A 21,679-nucleotide genomic window follows, 5' to 3' on the forward strand; every position below is an offset into this window, starting at 1 on the left:
GTTTGCAATAGCAGACTAACAGCTTATTCCAAGAGCAGGCAGCAATATATCAACAGGAATAGGGAGCTGGGTTTTTTTCCGCACAGACTTCCAAGTTCTGATACAAATCTATACATTAGCAGTACAATCATAGCCACAAACATTAACAGCTGTGCTATCTGTTACTACTAATGGAACTAAATGACAAACTGAAACTAGAGATTTTCAACTATTCAATGGTAAATTGAACTTCAAATAAAGTGTTTCTTGCACACAAACATTCCTGCTGGTCTGCTTTTGAGGCAAACACAGTTCAGATTGCACAGACTGCCTCTAAAGTAGCTTGCCTTGTGCAACATGGTTTAGTATCTATCACCTAAGGTTCAAAGGTTTTGGTTATGTGTATACGTTTAGTGAGCAGACAAATAAATCAGCAAGGGCATCTTCTTGGACTTGCCTAGTCAGCAGGTTCTCCTGGTCCTACAAACCTGTGACTCTGAACTTCCAGGTTCCAACCACCATACTCGGATATCACTTCTAAGATTTATTATTTTTTTTCCACTGGCAAAAGTATTTAGAAGTCAGTGTTTATAACACTGGGAGAAATCCACACTGCCCATTTCAAATGTAGTAAGCACCACATCCAAAAAAAAAACAAAAAAAAACAACCTGTGAGTAAACACAGGAAGCTAGAGCAAGTAGACTAAGAGCATTTTTGCACACACCCAGGATGATTACATGAAGGTGGGGGAAATACTCCACACTGTGCAAGAAGGCATGCAGATGGGAACTAGTTTAACCTGTCAAAGCAAGAGAATAAACCAAGCAACTGTACTGCACACTGCAACCGAGTTTAGCTACTAGAGGTTGGCATTTGCAGTTTAAATGAACTTGCAGGTGTTCAGCATATCTTATAAATACCCATGCCAATGCTGCCCCTCTCTCTCTGTATTCAACCATCCTATTAAGGGGCAGTGTGGATTTCAAGAAAAATTAAAGAATTATTTGTTTCAATTTGAAGTTTCCTAAAAATAATAATAATAATAATAATAATAATAATAATAAAAGGAAGCTCTGAAAAATGTGCTTAGAATTGAAGCGTGTACCATGACAGGTATTAACTAAGAAAAAAAGCAAGAGTCTTAACAGAAAAGTCTTTTCAATATGTACTATACAACAAAAATATCACAAACATTTTATGCAGAATCAATAGGTGTTGAAATATAACCACCGTCTGAACCCATCTGCAGATCACCTGCAGTATCTTATATTTGCTAAGAAGCAGAGGTTATGAAAGACATTGTATTTATGCACATGCATAATACATACATACATTCTGAACCTGCAATCAATACAGCTAAAATTTTTGCTTAAAGGGCTAATCTGTCAAAAGACTACTTAGAATTACGTTCTTATGTCCTCCAGTGCAATTAAGCTCAAATGACAATACGTTTATATATACAAAAATGTGTAAATACATAAAATCTAAAAAACTTGAACCCAGAAGTCACCCAGATTTGAAATTCAGTCCTGATTTTTCAGATGCAATCCACATGGTCAATAAATCCCATTAAAAAGGGACACATCTGGCAATTATGAAATCCAGTTTGGAAGAGATTTAAAATGCAAACAAGACAAAAACCCTTATACCCCATGTTTCTGTAAGAGACCAGAAACAAGTCAACAATACTTAAATAGCAGAAGTTTTGAGAAACAATATTCGGACACTTCCAAATCTACGCCTTAATCAGAAGCTCAATAAATGAATAAAAGCTAACAGATAAATGAGTTCAAGAAACTACATTATGCCTTGACCCTTCTCTTTTTAAAATGCATCATTAGGTACAGCTGGAAAGACAAACGGAAAAGCAAAGTTATTAAAGTATCTCAAAGAGAAAGCCTACTTCGATATTTGGAGGTCAATAATCAAGCCTTTCCAAGGGCTCAGGAAGTATTGAATATTGTTAAGTATTCTTTTGAGGCTTAATAAGAAATTTAATTTTATAAACAAAACATAATCAAGATATCTCAGCACCCATTTGTCATACTGGGCATAGGAATCCAGATGCACCATATGCAAGAGGGCTTCTTAGGGAAGACCAGCAGTCTCAAAATCTACTGGAAAGAGAATGTGGCAGGTACAAGCAATTCAACAGCTTTTCTTTTTTGACACTGTTGCTGGACACACAGGAAAGGCGTTTCACTGAACCTTAATCAGCAAATATACTGAACTTGTTGGACACATAAGCAGCACTGGAGGCAGTGACCATGTGATGCTAGGATTTCAGGGACAGCATAAGAATCTTCCATCCCCTTGTACAAGAAAACAAATAGGAATAGCAAAAGATCCAGCAAGCACCATCTGACAGAGTTAGACCAAAAAGCACAAGAGGTAGAAATAGACTGTCTATCAAGGACAAGAATTGATGCATCACACAAGCATGCTGCAAAGAATGGCCAAGGCCGGAGCTGAAATGCCTACTCTATTCAACAGTAGAAGAAACTGAATGATGATGACAAGGATTCACACAACTCTATAGAGACAGAACTCTACATCTACATTATGAATGGTAGAAGACTTCAGTTTTTAGGAGAGCAAGCATATTTGTTTTCTGGAGCATTTCAGGTGAGATACCACAAAAAATGCTGTTCATAGTAACTACTGCACCAAAATACAATATTAAAAATACAAAACTGCATTAAGTTCATAGCCTACCTGCCAGTTCTCCACAGTTCTGAAGTACCTGGATTGATTCTTAAGCATTATTAAATTAAATTGATTTGTCCTAGTTAATTCACTTTTGAGACTTGTGACCACTCATACTACAACACAACTGACCACACAATGAACATGTGAGTAAGTTAGAACAAACATCAGTTTTAACAGTTAGGAGCCCATTGCTTTCCAGTATTCTAAGTTGGATGCTACATTACCAACACTGTTTCACAATCCTTATCAGGTTTTAATTTTACAAGCTGACTTTCTTTATTTTTTTTGTAACTTCTACATTGCTTCAGGAAGCGATTTTTACAAACAGAAAAATTAAAGTAAGTATACTTTCTAATCTTAAAGTTCTAGGCAGATGCCATTTGCACTATATGTCCAAATGTAAATAGAATTTGCATTTCTTTCCTCCATAAGGCTATTACTGTCCCTGTGACATGACCGTGCAAAATTATTCAGGAGACAATAAGTAGTAATACCACATACTTCATATTACATCATTTATTCTCAACACTCTGTGGATAAAGTTCAAATAATCTCGGTTTCAGTAAAACATTTTATAAAGGTCAGGTGTAGTATGTTGTTTATGCTACTAAGTTCGTAACATGATGAACAGAAGTGACAGCATAATCGCTGCCATTCAGCGAGACTTGGACAGGCTGGAGAGCTGGGCAGTAAGAAACCAGATGAGGTTTAAGAAAAGCAAGTGTAGGGTCTTACACCTAGGGAGGAATAATTGCATGCACTAATACAGGCCGGGGGATGAGCTGCTGGAGAGGAGCTCTGCAGAGAGGGACCTGGGTGTCCTGGTGGACAACAGGTTGGCCATGAGCCAGCAGTGTGCCCTCGTGGCCAAAAAGGCCAATGGCATTCTGGGGTGCATTAAGAAGAGCGTGTCCAGCAGGTCGAGGGAGGTGATCCTCCCCCTCTACTCTGCCCTGGTAAGGCCTCATCTGGAGTACTGTGTCCAGTTCTGGGCTCCCCAGTACAAAAAAGACAGGGATCTCTTGGAAAGAGTCCAGCGGAGGGCCACAAAGATGGTGAAGGGCCTGGAGCATCTCCCCTATGAAGAAAGGCTGAGTGAACTGGGTCTGTTTAGCCTTGAGAAAAGACGACTGAGAGGGGACCTGATCCAGGTTTATAAGTATCTAAGGTGTGGGGGGCAGAGTGGCGAGGCCAGACTCTTTTCAGCAGTGTGTGGAGACAGGACAAGGGGAAACGGCCAGAAACCGCTGCATAGGAAGTTCCGCACAAATGTGCGTAATAACTTCTTTGTGGTGAGGGTGATGGAGCACTGGAACAGGCTGCCCAGGGAGGTGGTGGAGTCTCCTTCTCTGGAGATATTCAAGATCTGCTTGGACGCCTACTTGTGTGACCTGGTGTAGGGAACCTGCTTTGGCAGGGGGGTTGGAATCAATGATTCCAACTCCTACAATTCTGTGATTCTGTGACCTACATAACTACACTAGACATTCAAGCTTACAAACTCATTTTGGACAAGTGAAACCAGCCAATACAATAAAGTATACTTAAGAGAGGAATAGCAGAATATTTATTTACAGCTCCTGCTGGTGAGTATCTATGGCTTCTATTAACTCCTTCCAGTGCATGAACATTAACAAGATTCATGAACAATCTGCCACAGACTAGTTAGGGAAGTATGCCTTACAACTAACAAAGAATGGAGAAGTCATGCGTCCTTCCTTAATCCTCTATGCCTACTCCTCTTTCAGGAATTCAGGTAAATTGTCATCATTCTTAATAACCCAGCATACCTACCCCCGTTCTTCCAGTCCCTGCTTTGTTCAAGTGAGAGATAAAACAGCCATTTGGCAAGTCAATATCTTTAAAAATACTAAAGAAAATATCTGTAAGGCAATCAAACAGCACAAATGTATGTCTTGATATATGAGAACTGACATATTACTCACACCACTGACAGGAGATCAACTTGTTTTTCCCTCCCCCCTCTTAATTCAGAGACATGAACACTCATCCTTGTATAGACTACTTTTCTAAAACATTAAAAGCAAGCAGTACATCCAATGATGAACCTATACAGTGTGGTATTCTTTTCCCCAGTGAAATTACATTTAAAAATATATACACGTCTTTGTAATCTCTTTGTAATCTTCCATCTGAATAAATATTAGAAACTCTGCACATGACTAGCTGGAATTGAACATAACAATACTTTCATAAAAGTTTCAGAGCATATTTTTACATAAATCATTCAGTCTAAAATTATTTGAAGTACTTCACACCAGTTTCTGTATCAGAACTAACTTAAATGCCAGAGAATGCCAGAAGAAAGGGTTCTCCTACAGACAGGTAGGAAAACACTATTTACTTATACACAGCATTCATCAACTTGAGAATTTCTAATTTAAATAGCTATTTCCATACATAGAGATCTGCAAGTAGTTTCTATTTTAATGTAATATATGTCAACTTCTATATGCAGCTTTCAACAAGATTAGTTTAACCAACAGTATTAATAGAAGTGCAAGTATACCACAGAAGGTGTCAAGGAACTAAAGCTAAAGCTACTGAATGCTGAAGATGACCGTTTTCAGAGTAAAACAAGATACTGAATTCAAGAATTAGCATAATCAAGTTCAGGTTAGAGTGTAAAAACTTCACTTGAACTAACTAAAATCCAGTGCTACCTTAATCAGTGCAGACAACCATGCAGAAGTCTATTGCAATATCTTCATGCTATAACATATATACATGCACAAATATATTTCAAGTGTATCTTTACTCAAGACCTCCTGCAATTCAGCAGGCTCCCAGAAGCTGTACTTGAAATGGTAGTACATCTGATGTTTGCAACAAAACATGCGGTGATGCTTATCCAAATCACTAAGCTTCCAACAAGCTTGTGAGATGAGAAGAGAGAACAGAACAGCACAGCAAACATAGTTTAAGTTTATAAAACATAGTTTAAATTTACACTATAAATTTTTAGTTTGGAAATGGTTTTCTCACTATCAATTAAAAAAAGAAAAACTAAATAAAGTTTAGATTTTTCCTGTGTTCAGTCTCCCAAGTTATATTACTACCAAGTCAGCATGTCCAGTTCAGAACCTGTGATTTCATATACAATGAACTCATCATCCCAAGACATTACCAAGCCAAGAAAGAGGTCTCAAAACCAAGTTTACAAGATCCATCAGACTCACCTTCCTTCATTGATTTTTGCTTTGTCTCCTTGGCACGGGAAGTTCTCAATGTAACCCAGACTGCAGTTGACTTGTGCCCAGTCAGGCTGGCACACCGCAAGGAAGTGAGGACGCAGTCTGCCTATGGAGTACTTGGCAATGTCCGTCAATGACTGGCTAGCAGCTGCTCCAAAAATGAAGGTTCCAATGGCTTTGTAGATAGTGGCTACGTAGTTATTTCTGACAAATGAGTTTGAGTGCAAATGGTTATAAAAGACAGAGAGAGTCTCTCCTAAGATTATCTGAAAGAGAAAGAAGGACATCAGTTAATCACTTAAAAAAAAATACTATTGTTAATAATCAAACATGTCATTTCAGACTAAAGAAAATTGAGCTGCAGAATTTAAGCTTCCTAGGAGTTGATAGTAACCATTTCTAAAACTTTAAAACACATTATTATTTGAAAAAAATCATTTTTTGCTCTACTGTGCATCATGTTGCACTTTAGAAAACAAATTATATGGGTAAGTTGATTCTCAGAATATTTATTACAACAAAGCTTTCACTGGGTAACATTCATCCATACTGTTTGACACAGAGCTGATGAAAAGTATTCTTCTCAGTTTTACATTCCATCCTACACTGACTTTTCATTATTTTAGTATCTGCTAAACAGAATTCTTCTGTCTTCTCAGGCTTTTTCATGGTTGTTTTTTTTGTTTTGTTTTTTTTTGTGAAACCAGAAACCATTCAGAAGGGTCTACATTTGATTTTCAGATGTGAAAGGCCAGTTATTTAAACAAAGTAACCTCCTAGTCCTCAAGAAAATTTTATCTTTAGGGGAGAAAAATCTCAAAGGATTTCTCATCTTGTATGTTTAAAGTATATGCATCATGAATATATTAAGTATTGATAGGAAAGGAGATTTTTTCCTCTAACATCTACCTTTCGCAGAAAGCATGTTTTTCTTAGAATAGGTATATAAACCTTCCGTCCCACTGCTGATATTACTATTTCATCCAGAGAGGCTGGATATGAGTCAGCCAGCCCCATTTGATATAGAAAGGCTCTTCTACAAAAGTAGATTAGATTATGTGTATAAAGTCACTTACAAAATCCTAAGGATTCAGTGATAGCTCCATCTATCACTTAACAGTGATACATCCATGGTACCAGAAAGGCAGAGATTGTGTGAATTAAGCTGTTCAAAAAGGCACTGACACCTGAGCAAAGTGGCTGTCAGTAGCTCTGCACATGTAAAGTAGGCAGACATGTTAATCAGGGTACGACACAACAATTTTTTTGCATTCTGCACCCTGCTGGGACATGAACTGAAGAAGAGAAACACCAAAACAAGGACAAAAGCTGGAAAATCTACATTTCAAGCACAGAAGTCAGTATGTTCTTAAAAAGAAATCCCAGAGAACACCCTCTTAATGAAGTAAACTGAAACAAAGAATTACAGCCACAATGAATCCTACTAAAAGAACAAGACTGAAAAGCTTACTGAAAAGCTTAAAGAAAGTCACTCAGTTGAGATGACAAAAAGTGATATCACTACAGCTACTTCACTGGACTCAAAGTATTCATCTGCAGTGGTCTGCGTAAAAGCACTGAGGATAAGACACTAACATTTGCTTTTAAGTGTCTGACTTGATGATTTTCTGGCAAGACTGCTTTCATTTCACCACTAAAAGATCCCTAATGTTCTGAAGGTGGCTTCATTAGACAAGTGTGCATACAGACTCATATGGAGATTGGATAAAAATCAAAGGAAATACATTCATTAAAAATTACTAAGTTCATTGAAGCCTTTTTCTGACTCAGGCCCTCATCTACAAGTGGCCAGTGGGAAAGTATTTTGCTCTGTTCTTCTGTTCTTTCTTCTGTTTTAACCACAGCTGAAATGAAATAAACTAGATGGACCTCAGCTGTGACCAAGTATGGCTGCTCTTATGAAGTACTGACTACCAGCGTGAGCAGAGTGAAAAAAATAGTCCTACCATAAAAGGCAAGATCTTCCTGCACAGAGCTCTTGCCAGTTAACTGAACAAACAGTGGAAAAAAAAGTTTCTGCTGTATTTCTTTTAAGTTCTTGAACCATTGGCTTTCCCCCTACTCACCAAAAAGAAAAACAATAAAACCAAAAAAATACAGCAAGCCAGTTCTGGTTCCCAGTCCTCACATTTCTACAGATAAAACAAATCCTATCCAGCAGCACACAATCTACATGTTGACATGTTGCAACCTAGAAAAAAAAAAAAACCCTGTCTAAAATATTTGTACAAGAGTCAGATTGCCATAGTATTCCCTAATTTGTAGCCTATTAGCCCAGAGAAGCAGTTAGCCAATATTCTGCTTCTTTTCCTGTTTCAATTTCAAAAATATACTTGGATAAGTTGTTAAACACCTAAAGACCTTATCTGGCATGAAAGTTTCAGTTCTGCTCAAATTGTAGTGTGATCAACTCTGATGACAATCAGCACATAGATACAATGAGCTGAGTACAAAAGCTTTCTGACATATCTGAACTGTGACGCTGAAACCTCACCTGGAGGGCCACTGTGTGAGTTTAGATGCAGTCACACAATATATAAAACATAGAACGGTTAACACGGTAGGTGAGCTCCAGATTTACTCTCAGTTGATATGTTCATGCCACTTCAGGCATCAGCACTGATACTTCTTGCTTATAGTTCCCGGAGTCCTTTCACTCAACCCAGCAGAATGCTAAAAGCTATTTTCAACCAGGTTAAGGAATTCCAGTAGCTTACACAATTCAGACATGACATTGTAGGTGGCAAAAGACAGTGCTATAAGTGGAACCTGCCTTTTTGTCAATAATAAGCTATTATGTTGGCTCACCTGGCAGAGTACAACCATATATATCGAGGGACAGAGATAAAATATGCTTGAATCAGTTCATCTAATCTAGCAGTTGCAGTCAAAGAGGGAGATCCTAAACTGCAGTTGCACAGGGAATATTACCAGTTCACTGATTCAATGTGAAAGGAAGACAACCTTAGGAACTCAGTTGAATCAAATGAGGTACAGAATGAAAGTAAACCCTGGCATTAACTCAAACATAAACGGACTCTGTGTGAAGGTGCAACTTCAGGAAAAAAATTCCCTGGCTACTCATTCTTTTTTTCTAGGGTTATGTTTGTGGTTAGGTCTGATTGAAGTCAAAATTTTGAGAGTTTTTATTATTAGTTTATTCAAGAAGATTGTAACCTATTAGCCTATTAGTGTTATACTTCCACATATAGAAGAACTTCCAATGATTGTGGAGCAGATAGGAAAGCTGACTATGTTATACTAAATTGTCTTCTGAAAAGAGCAGTTCCCAGAACAGTAATGTCAAGACAGTCGTTTAATGCACATTTGTGTAATATTCCAATCAATAAAGAACTAATTTTCTGTATCTCAAACTATAGAATTAAGTAACTTAAAAAAAGACAACTACTGTCATAGTTCTACCATGTTCTTTTTCTGTTCTCCAGTTCTATTTGTTTGGCTTCAAAAAGCAGAAATTTCTCAAGTTATCTTTTTTAGAACACCATTACTATTGCTTTAATACCTAGTTGAAAGGCATTATTTTGAAGCTGAGAAATCCTACAGAATACAGTTTTAGAGATCTGTATTAACAGGTTCCCCCCTCCTTCCCACCCCCTCTGAAATCAAATGCAATGAAAAAAAGTTTAACTTACAACAATTATACTGAAAGGAACAATTATTCCTGTTAACAACTTATAAGAAATGGTGTCCTCTTTGTATGGATACCGGATGGATTCATCACTACAGAAAACTCCTCTCTGGAAGGGGATACGTCTTGAATTGAGAATTGCAAAAGGCAAGCCAGCTAGCAAAAAGGAAAAAAATACATTACAAAAGCAACATTTAATCTCTAGTGATTATTCACCCCCAAATATGCAAAGAGAAGTGCATAAAGAGGAAGAGGCATGCAGCAAGGTTATGCACTTTGCCCGATGACTGCCTTCTTGTCTTTGCAGCTCCCAGGAAAGGCTGCTGAATCACATATACAAGCATAAGGAAGGAAGATAGGATTTCTTTCACTGTCATATTTGTGGCACATCAAGCATGAAAGCAGTCTGAAACCATGAGTGAGTAAACAGTTCATTGACAGCCACCGAGTTACTCAATTTGCTGCTACTGCCACAGTTATTCACTATTCATTTATATTGCAGTGAGCAACAGTTGTCCCTTTACCTCTTTTCTGGCCAGCTTGAGAAATTAGGAGAGCAGAAACTGCACTTCATAAAAGCAGAAAATGAGTGCTCCTCAGGAAGTGCAAGAGCAGAGGGAATTTTTAGGAAGAGGGGAGGGGTTGACTACTTGTGCATACAAGAAGCCTCCTCACTTCACACGCTCACTGGATAGGTCCAAGGAACAATTTGGTCACCGCACATGCCCAACAGCCTCAGGCTTGGAGATATTATTCCTATCTTCCACAAAAGAAGTTTCTGACTCATCCTAAACACAAGATGAAGATGAAATGATTTGTAGCTCAGGAGACCTGCAACACTAACTAAAACTGGTCATTTGGAAGCAAAGTTCACAAGAAGCCCAAAATAGAGCAATAATTCCTACAAACAAGTAGAGTCACATTTTTTAAGCCTGATCCTTCAGACTTGAAAGACACAAACTCTGCAGACACAGCCTGTATAGGGATGAACTACCTCAGAAAGAAGTGATTGCATAGAAAAAAAAAAAGTGGGAGGCTACCAGGAACACTGAACAAAACAGTCTTTTTTTAATTTAGTGACATTAAGTGTTTAAGAGCACTTGCTCAGAATTCAGTAATATCACATACAAAATGCATACCAGCTTAGTGTTAAAGAACATTTGCAGGGGGAAAGTGTTCCTTATCTACCAATCTACCATCCTTATCACAAGGATAAAAAACAGCCTCTTTGCTGCCTGCCAGAAGGACGCTGTTGTAGTCACATTTCCCCTGACAGAGGTTTGAGGAGACACAGTCCAGCTCTTCCTTTCCATATACACACCAACCACCCTCAAGTAAGTGTCTACAAACTATGATAAATATAGAAAGAATTGGAAAAAAAAAAAAATTTGAAAGGGGAAAAAAAAAGGATGGATTAAAAAAACAACAACATAGCAATCAAATAGTAAAAGAATTGAGTGGTAGGAAGTGCAAGGGCACACCAAGTTACGTGCTCAGGTTTAAAAATAAAAATCAAGACAGGATTTTGAAAAGGATCCTTTCTCCCTTTTTAATCTCCACCAACAAAGTCCTCCAAACTAAGCCTGACTCCTGAGCCAGGCACAGATGAGGAATACTTCAGTGATTTGCTTCAGATCTTGCCCTTCACATCATGTTGAAGTAACTGTTTTAAATAAATGCTCCACTTTAAAACCAGAAGAACAAACAACAAGCTAATGACTCACAAGATGAAAACTTCCTTGAAGTTATCCCTAATGAGTGTGATGCAGCACAGAGCCATAGTTCAGTAGTTTAGAGCTCCTGGTAGCGCCCAGCTGGGATACTTGGGCACATCACAATCAAGCATGGTCTGTATTGCTACAATTACAAAATTCAATAGCATGCAGAACTTCCTGCTACTTCCAGGGAAGAAAAAACCTGCCACTGTGAAGAAGAGTTATTCCCAGTTCCACACCAGAGAGACTATGATTGACCTAGTGCTGGAAGCCATCCAGGCACACCAGTGGAACAGAAAAAGGACAGAAGCACAGGTTGAGCCAAGCCAAAACCCCTCCAAAACATTGAACCATTCAAATACCTGCCAGCAGAGAACCCTGAGAGCTCAGCTGTGCTGTGCAAATACAGCCTTTCTAACAAATGGAAGGAAAAAAAAAAAACAACACTGTCCATTCATCCTAATAAGAACAAAATGGATTTGGAAAACACCACAGTCCAGCCCTCATTTCTGCCCTCCCCCTGTGCTGGTGTTTTGACAGCATGCCTGTACATATCAGCTGTTTGGTAATTAGCTACGCTGTGTGACATGAATGAACCTGCTGATTGTCAACATGACAAAAAATGACAGAATGAAAGTTGTTTTTGCTCTGCACACACAAAGATTTAATACTTCCTTAGATCTAAAAATAGATGTAAAGATGTAAAGAAAAGGCTTATTTTCATACTGATGATTTTTACAGGTTTACTCTTGTAGGTTAGATTCAATCGCAGTAAAGCCGTTGCTCACAATATTGAGTTCAGCTTAAAAACATAAATCACAGAATGGCTGAGGGACTTCTGGGTCCATGTGGTCCAACTCCTACTCAGGAAGGACACTCAGACCAGGGCATCCAGGACCATGTCTGGATGGTTATCAAAACCTAACGTCTCTACTCTCCTAGTCAGGTGTTGTCACTGGCACCAGGTCACCAGCTATGCATTACTCTTCTTAAAAGTATGCTTTATGATAAATAGCATCAAGGCGAGTTACTCCTCATTTCCTTCTACCCCAACCTCACTGTTACAGTTTTTCATCAGAATGAAGACGGCAAGCTTCCAGAGAGCTTGGGCCATATTTGTTTTATGTTTTGAAACTGCATTCTTTTTTGCAAAGAAAAGGTGTCTGAGATGCATGCTCACTCTTCAGCAATACTGAGTTTATGCAGTAATTAGTCTGTAATTGCTTGCAGCATTAGCCTATATCAAGACAATGTAAACAGAATAGTTAAGTGAATCAACTAAATTAAGTTAAAATGTCTTCTCTTTCATAATTTCATTTCCCTCACTTGAGTGAGACTCATTTTCATCAGTTTAATGTTCCACTGCTTGAGTTTACCAGAGTCTTGGTCTAGCAAAATAAAAAGCATGGTTAAAGAACTTCTTTCTAGACCAAAAAAATCCACTGATCTTCCTGGATTCTAAGAAATCCAAGCACTACTACTGAGACAAAAAAACATAGCATCAACTATTACACAGTCACTTGTATCTTTCAAATTCTGAGTGGACTACGCAAAAAAACAGTTTTGGGTATGAATCTACACAATTGTTTTAGACAGCTTTGAGGAAGCTCTTCTGGAGCTGAAGATCACGAAGTATTTGCAAATACTCCTATTTAGCACAAAAGTCTCCCATTTCCAAAAGTCATAACCAGTAAAATTTAGGTAGGACAGAAAAATTTCATTAAAGACAGTCTTAAAAGTTCTAGATATCTACCTGGAATTAATTTGAAGAGTTAAAAAATAGTGTTAGGGAAGCTATGAAAACTTGAAGTAATTAAGTTTTAATTTTCATAAGAACAGTTTTTTAATGAGGTTACAATCAGATACAATCAGAAGATTTATCAGATTTTTTTATCTAATGCAATTAAAGCTACACCTAGAGTCACACTATTTGTTACTATTTGTTCAGTCCAAGATAGTTCCTAGCCTAGAGTACCACAATCACACTGGTTTCAAGGTCTTTTTGGTTAAAGTACCATCCAATGTCAGTAGTTGCTCCCTCAGAATATGCTCCATACAATACATTTAATCTACTTTCTTCTTTTAAATACATATGATTCATTTCACTGCTAGCTGGTTTCAAGGGAAAGAAAGCAAAGAATTCAAATCAGAGGGACAACTACTGTTTCTGACAAGAAGAAAAATAGCTCAACATTTGGGGTTTTGTTCTGTTTTTAAGTGATCCATGGTTTGATTTTTAAACCCAGATCAAGAAATCCTCAAAAACCAAGCTCAATATCTAAACTGAAATCCTTTCAAAGACACATCTTAAGTACTTTTGCAGTGCAAATTTGGCTTTCACAGATGCAAGGAAAACAAGCAGCAAAAGTGACATAAAAGCACTGATAGAGACAAGGTCTCTTAATACAAAAAGCACAAAGTGAGCCCTGCAATTGTGGTAGACGTGTTACTTATTTTACCCTGACAGATACCAGTTCCAGAGGATAGGAATGAGCTTTCGCTTTATGGCAGCAATTTCCAAAGTATGAAACCTGCAGAGGAGGACTAGGAATGACTGAAGATTAAGTGACACTGTCTTCATAACAGTACAGTTGTCATTAACATCAAGATCTCCTCAAACAGAATGAGAGACCAAATGTTAGAAGTTTTAGAGCTGTTATACTTCCTAGTCAGGAGATTTATCCACCTAACAGGTACAAAAATTGTTTCTCAAGGAGAAAGTAGTAGAGTGGATCACTAAGGCGGGGGGGGGGGGGGGGTGGGGAAGGAAACACCTCTACTTATCTTGCATACTTGCACATTGTCATGCTGTGTCAAAGGAAAAGCCCTACTTTTTCTACAAATATCAGTTTTTCCCTCAAAAAAGCTACAATTTCAAAGGGAAAAGTCTGGCACATTAAAAATAATAAAAAAAAAGAATTACTAAAAAAAAAATCAATTGGGTTCAAAGTTTCACATGAAAGTAAAATAATAATAATAAGGAGTTATATTTTAAGTGTAAAGTAGAGATCACTAAGGGTCATTAAAGATTCTATCAAATATTTCTCATACAATAACACCAAAAAGTACCTCATATGTATACTTCATTTTCCAAATCGCTTGTAACATGGTGAGGAAAATGCCTACAGGGAAGATGACAAAAGGTATGCTAAGAAAAATTATAAGGTTGGGAAAAGGTTACCAGTAGGGTAATCTGAGGGACCAAGTCATGATAGCTAGTGTTGTACAGCATATAATTCATTAACAATTCTTGTTGACAATTCTTTTATACACTGGAAGATCAAGGTCTTCCAGTTTTGTCTGAAAAACTACTCTAAGGACATGGGAACACAAGGAGATTTGTGCAACAATAAGTTCAGAGCAACGCACATAGAGTTTAAATTACTCATATGTTGGAATGACAAGCTCACAGAGCTCATCTAAGGGGGAAAAACTTCATTTCCTATGGCTGTTGTAACTATTGTAATAGAGCAGACATGAGAAATGCTAGTGCCATCGGAAAAACCTAATTAGCTAGCCAACAACAATTTTTTTCTGATACAGTATTCAATTTGCAAATTTATCCATCTTACATGATGCCAGATGGACTCCTAAAGTACATTCTTCATTATCTCAAAAATGAAAAAAGTTGGAATTTGCAGAGTACAATAGAACATGAGGGCTGTAAATCAACTAACTGCATTGGCAACAGATACTAGTGAAAAAGAATTATAATACCAATCCATCAAAAAGCAAGAATTAAAGAACAACAAATACAAACAGCTATTACAAGTATACATTACAGTCTTTCAGACAGAATTCAATTAGTAAAAATACAAGTACATCAGCTGATAAGACTAAGTATATCTTAGTTACATCACATACTTCTCTTGTCCAATACAGTCTAACTCATCCAATCAAATGGATTAGACTTCCACTCAAGCTGATACAGTTTCTGACCAATTGTATTTTTACTTTTCAGTAAATACCCTGCAGAAGTCTATTCTTTTCATGTTTCTAGTCTTGATCAGGTTCCCGCGTCTATGCATGAGCACTGGATAACTATGGTTTTTCCTCCAGAGAAAGGCAACAAAATTAAAATGATTTGTCTCAGTGGGCTGTAAGAGTAAAGACAGCAAAACCACCACCACTTCAATCCTATAATCTAATGTCAACTTCATTAGTACAGCTATAAACTAGAAAAGATCTAATCTTCCTGTGAAAAAGATTCCATAGATAGTTTAAGATCGTCTCCTTACACCAGAAATTCAAATCAGAGTCTAAGTTAAACACTTCCCCTGCATATTTTTAGACATTCACTACAAGTTGTCAGCAAAAACATCCATAATATTTATTTGTACAACACCAGAAATCCTTCCTGGAAACACGTGCTTTGTGACAATTTGATTAAGACTTTACAGCAGAGAATCACTCCATACAATTGCTCACATTCTGCAGGAGCTGGCAAAGGTATCACACAGCTCTTTGCAGACAAGGTTAGACTTCCACTTCTTCTGGTAACAGGACAATTCTACTTTCCATTTCTTAAAAAGGAAACTTAGTTAAGGAGGGCACCTAGCAAGAAGTGGAATTATGCCATTAATCCTTGGCTCAACAAGATCAACCGCAATGTTTTGTCATTCAACTTCATGCAGAAGAGAAGGGTAAAAAACCCAACTCTCTGCACAAGTAATTTTCTGCCTAAGCAGAACAGCAAGGGTGATCAGGTGAGCCAGAGGATGGAAGACAGACTATCCAAATAATCATTTGCTTTCCATAATGCAGATATTTTTTTCTCTTGTTCCCCTCAACTTCTTACCAAGTTCTTTCTCTTTTGTGAGGGGACAGAGCTGAGGTTAAGTCCAACTTAAAAAGTGTCCTGTTCAAGTCTAATGCGAGGACAAAGATTGCATGGAAATGCAATTTATCAGCTTTTCCTTGCTTAGCATTAGATACTATTACTGGTGTGAATTTCTTTCGAAGTCAGATCCCTTCACAAAAGTCTTATTACCAGGATAAGATGTTGACTAGGTATAGATAATCAGAGCTACTTCCAATACACTTTTGTGAGTCAACTCTGTCCTTGCTGAAGATGTTGATTAACATACTACTTGCAAAAGCTTATGCTGCCTTGCAATCAAATCTCAAGCCTACAGTGAGACTGTCCGATAGAAGAAATCAGTCTTAATGTCTGATTCTCCTGTTCCCAGCCAGGTCAGCTTTCCTCCTTCCATTTGACTAATCACAAGCTTGAAATTAGAAAGCATTCAGTTCGACTCCTCCTAAAATTCATCAGTAAAAACTTAGGTCTGAACAGTTTGCCTTAGCTCTTAAGTTTTCAGTGGGCATGAAGGTTAGTCTTCACCTCTTGCAAAAGGTCAAAGAACTGCCTACAGACAACTCCAGAATTCATCTTACAACGCTATTCTCCTTCCAGCAAAGAAATACAAATACAGTTTAAATATCCCTTGCTTCGATAGAGTCCCAACAGCTTCAAAGTCAGATTTTTTCAGAAAAAAATTGTAATTTACTTTTATTCTATAACTTTCTCTACTTCATGAAAGTGATATTTTACAAGGAATTCATTGAATTAGAAATACCTTGAATGTTTCCTCCCTCTCCCTACAACACAGGTCTTTTGGAAATGATAGTTACATGTTCCATGTTCCAATTCTTTGAACAGATGTAATAAAGTTTTACTGTGAGAATCCTACAAGTGTATCAGAAGCAAAATGTTATCAGAGATTATTCTGTTCTGATAAGTCTAATTCAAATTTATAATTTCAGAGACTTTGTCAGCTGAAGTTGCAGTCGTAGTCTTCACCAATCCCAGGAAGCTTATGGTTAGGTACATTTGCCATAAAGTCAAGAGGTCCTTTCCCATTTTAGAGAGAAAATAAGGAAGGAAAAAAAAAAAAAAAAAAAAAAGGAGAAAAGCTGACTTTCTAGTACAGAAATAAATCCTTCAAATATGAAAATGGAGCTTTAAGAAAAAAAAATAATCAAGCAATTCAACACATAGTTTAAAGTAACTGAAGTGCCTCTTTGGAAGTTCAGCACTGCATGGAAATGCTATTGCTAGTTCACTTCTACACATCAACTTAGATACACACAAATGCTTGTGAAAAAGAATTTATATCAAATTGACAGCTTCCTCAAAATGGAACTGAATACTACTGATGACAACTCTGTTGGTGCCTCAGAGCACTTCCATTCTGTTCTACTTCTGTGAGGTTGCTTAGAACCTTCAAATGCTTCAAATGAGGAGGTTGGTGGCCTTACCTATAACAGGGGGTTGGAAATTCATGATACTTGAGATCCCTTCCAAGTCAGGCCATTCTGTGATTTTGTGATATTTATTGTAGAGAAAGTGAATGAAGCTTTAATAAACAGGCATTTAAAGTTTGAATAATAAGGTATAGAGATTTCAGACATGTTTTAAATGATTGTTCCATCCTTTAATCAGTTCAACATATACTTTTCACAGATTCACAGAATGTCAGGGATTGGAAGAAACCTCAAAAGATCACCTAGTCCAAACTCCTTGCAGGAACACCTAGATCAGGTCACACAGGAGTGCATTCAAGGGGTTTTGAATGTCTCCAGAGAAGGAGACCCCACAACCCTCTCTGGGCAGCCTAAATTTTCTCCTGGTTAATTGGACATTCAAATTCCTCAGAAGACCAGAAATGATTATGACTCTCTAATATTGTTTGGTCAACCACTGCAAACAGACAAGATAGAAGTTCAGGCTAAAGATTATTCTGAGTAGTTAGATTATGGTTCTCTAAAACTGTACTAAAACTTGTCTAAAATCAGGTTTGAAATATTGTTAAGAAATCTACTGCAGTGTTAAGAACATTCTTTGTAAAAATCATGTGGTCTTCAAAAGACTAAGCCTCTTTTCTGCAAGCCTCTGTATTTTTTGCTTCTGTATCCCATTTTGAAGGGTTTAAGGAGTCATCACACTTCTTGAACACAAACCACCGTGTTCAAATTAGACAAATTTCAGTGAAAGTATATGAAAGCAAAACTCACTAAGTAGATCTGTGTACTCCAATGAAGTGGAAATCTTATCACCACAAACATTCAGACTAACTCATTGTGAACAAAAGACAGATTATTTATCTTATAGAACTTTAGAAGTCTGTAGTATTTTTCTCCCCAAAGATAATGAACTAGGCTCACTAATGCAGCAAATCCTTACTCCATTTTTTTGTTGTTATTGTTCCTGAAGCAAATAAGATTAAAGTTACTAGCAGTTACAGATTAGTACCGGATTTTCTGTGCAGACAGCAGTAGCTAACTGCATCTTTCACATGCATATGACTACTTATAAATAAGATCCCATATATACAGGACTTTCCCTTTATAATCTCTCCGTTGGCTTCAACTCAGTAAAAATCACAATGCTGTAATCTTGGAAGGTATTCATTTTACTCCCATCACCAATGCTCCCTATATATTAGCTACTTACAGATAAAATGGGCAGGGTGAACCCCACTGTGTAGAGGACAGTGGATGTGATGGTACTGTCATGGAACGGATACTTGATGCTGTCATCATTACAGAAAAAGCCTCTCTGATACGGTTTTATTTTGGCCAAGTTTAGAACACCAAGAGGTAAGCCAGCTGTTGGGGGAAGGAAAAACAAAAACAACAAAAACAAAAAACAATACATGTGGTTAAATCAAAAAACATTTTTAAACATGCATGGAAGAAGATATCAAACATGCAAAACTTAAATTTCCCAGATCACAGTAAATGATCATGCAACATACATATTTACCAAATCCTTTTTATAGAAGTTTATCATATATTTGCTCGCTTCAGAAAGATTCTGATATCGCCCACCAGATGCAGAAGTTTAGTAGAGAGTTCAAAGTCCTCACACACTGAACCAGATTATCCTTTAGAACAGTATTTGCCACTCACCTGACCAGCCAGCTATTGAGAGTAGGCTGCCTTCTATATGCCCTTTTATGGCCTCTCCTTCACCACCCAACCCACGACATTGGCTTGTATCTAAATTACCAGCCCTGTTCTACATAATCTGGCCAGTATTTACAGGAAACAAAGAAAAAGAGATACATACAGTCTGTGTTTTTTTTGTGGTTTGAGTAGGGTAGTTAAAAGATTTAGTGCAAGTATGTTTCATGTAGGTAAGACAAGAGAGTTTCAGAGACACAAATAGGAGATAGGGACATTTAGGACTGGCAATAAGATTTTTAGTTTTAAAAGTTACATTTACACAGCTTTCCTACACTTCAGAAGATTTCCGCATGCAAATAGCAGTAAACAGGAACTACGGAACTACGACAGCTCTCTGAACTTATACTGCCTATCATATGTTTCCTCTTTTCAGACATTTCCACTACACTAGCAGTCACACCTAAAATAAGCCATCAATAGCTTCTGAGATGTGTGGCTGCCCAGACCCTGTTTCTGTCAAAGTGAGAGTCGATTTGAGAATAGATATTTGCAGGAGCAGTGAGCTTGAAAAATCCTAGTTTGCCATTTTATTTCCTCATTCCTCCTTTTCCTTGATGAAGACACTCAGCCATTTGAGAAGAAGGAAGTCATACTGAAGAACTAAGTTCACTCAGATAGGATTAAATGAAGATGCAGTGCGTTAGCAAGTCTGGAGCCAGTTTTCAGCTCTCCAAGGCCATGGCAAGATTACACTAATGTTAAGTCAGAGCCCAGGTTTCCTGTTTTCATCTCTGGCACTCCATATCCAGGATCAAGACGTGGGGGTTGGCAGTACTGTATGAAATAGGCAAGAGCATTATCTTCTCAAACAGGTTACCAAAATACTACCAAGTAGGTCACGTGTGGAAATAATCACATCCTCATTTTTCTTAAAATGCTAACTGGTGCTCTTCAGAAGGTGACTACTTAAGACTTAACTTTTTTTCCCACCCAAGAAAAGCTGCTACAACATCCAAAGGTTTTGAGGTTCCTTCCTCCCCACCCCAGTACCTGTCCATGACATTTCCAACTCAATTTTTTATTTTATTTTTTAAGCCAGCATCACCTCATTGCCTGCTTCTTACAAAAAGATTTTGTGCTTTGCTTGGCTTTTCTTTCAAGGCCCTTGAATTTAGGTTCATTGGGACAGGCTATTTCATTTTGCCAGCTGCCAAAATATATTCTCCAAGTGTCCCAGTCAGAAGCTGGAAGACATTCTAGCACTTGCAAATATCACAGGATTCCTAGGTCACAGATTCCAAATTTCTTGCCACTAATGTACGCAGGTTTACAGTTTGGGGTCATACTTTTTTTTTTTTTTTTTTTTTAAACTAAGAAAGATTTATTTAGGAATTGGAAGAGAGCCATTAACTGAGTAAAAAGAAAGTACTTTAAGAGTGTGAGAAGCAACATTTTAAGCCTGCCAGCAAAATAACTTTTCATTTGAATATAAAGAGGCTTTTTGTTGTGCAGCTGCAACAGGAGAGAATTACTCACTCTGTAACCTAGTTAAGATAGAAGCTTGAGGGCACTTTATTTTTTTTTCCTCTCTCCAATGAAGAAAAGTTTTTGACAAGTTTGTGCTCAATTTTCATTTAAGTAAGAGACTAGTTTTCATTAAATTATGAGTGAACTATAGAAGTTTGTGGTTTTTTTCCCCATTAAATAAACTCCTCATAAACAAACTTAATGAGAAAAAAAATAGTTTGTGAGAACTTTTGCATAAAAGTTATCCAGATTCTTCTGGTACCTTTACAGTTAAGTATTTCTTCTAACATTTTTGTTTCTTTCTACATCTTTTTCAACAACAAAATAGGATGCATAGTTTTGTTAAAATAAAGTGATTTGGTTACATTATTAAAAGCACATATAGTACATAATCTACAGTTTAAATTAAGAAAAGTAGGTTTAAATGAAGATTGGGAGTTGTGAAATGGGGAGGAAAAACAGCGAGCGGAGTCAGATGAGGACAGTTACGCAAAATTCATTCGTTGCACTTAAACGTAAAAGAACATGAAGAAACAGGTTATACATTCAACACTAACTGTCAATACTCATTTCTTACACTACTGTTACAATTAAAATCTAAATGATATGCTGTTTTCCAGCAGTGGATTAGCAGATTATGGAAAATAATGTTTAGTAGAAACTTAACCAATGCCAAAGTAGTAGCAGTATTTTTATTACTGCTCATTTTATAGGGAGAGACACCACAGAGAAACAGTCCTAAAGTTTTCGCAATAGAAAGTAACATTAATGTACATAACAGACCAGTATTACTGTTACAGGTGCCAAACTTCTCCGTGGCCTTTAAGCAAGCTGACTGCACGTGCATGTATTCAGATCCATTAGCTTTTACAAACTGGAGGAAAGGATGACCACAATCAAACACAAGATTACAAAGCTAAAAGGCAATCTTGTAGACCAATATTCATACGTT

The 21,679-nt window shown here is 37.3% G+C and overlaps 1 protein-coding gene across 3 annotated transcripts in view; it reads right to left on the reverse strand.

Moving 5' to 3' along the window:
- The window catches only part of PLPP1 (phospholipid phosphatase 1), a 56,230-nt gene that overhangs the window by 23,187 nt on the left and 11,364 nt on the right, over positions 1-21,679 (reverse strand). For 2 of the 3 annotated variants that reach the window (XM_085214037.1, XM_085214036.1), the window contains exons 2-3: positions 18,746-18,900; positions 5,890-6,170 (exon numbers count right to left, since the gene is read on the reverse strand). In XM_085214037.1, the coding sequence (XP_085070163.1) occupies positions 5,890-6,170; positions 18,746-18,900 (436 nt within the window). Of the gene's footprint in view, positions 1-5,889; positions 6,171-9,578; positions 9,731-18,745; positions 18,901-21,679 lie in introns of all 3 variants that reach the window. The other variant, XM_085214038.1, reaches the window with a different exon arrangement.

This window comes from Meleagris gallopavo, chromosome Z (assembly GCF_905368555.1).
Source record: "Meleagris gallopavo chromosome Z, MGAL_WU_HG_1.1, whole genome shotgun sequence".
Classification (NCBI taxonomy): domain Eukaryota; kingdom Metazoa; phylum Chordata; class Aves; order Galliformes; family Phasianidae; genus Meleagris; species Meleagris gallopavo.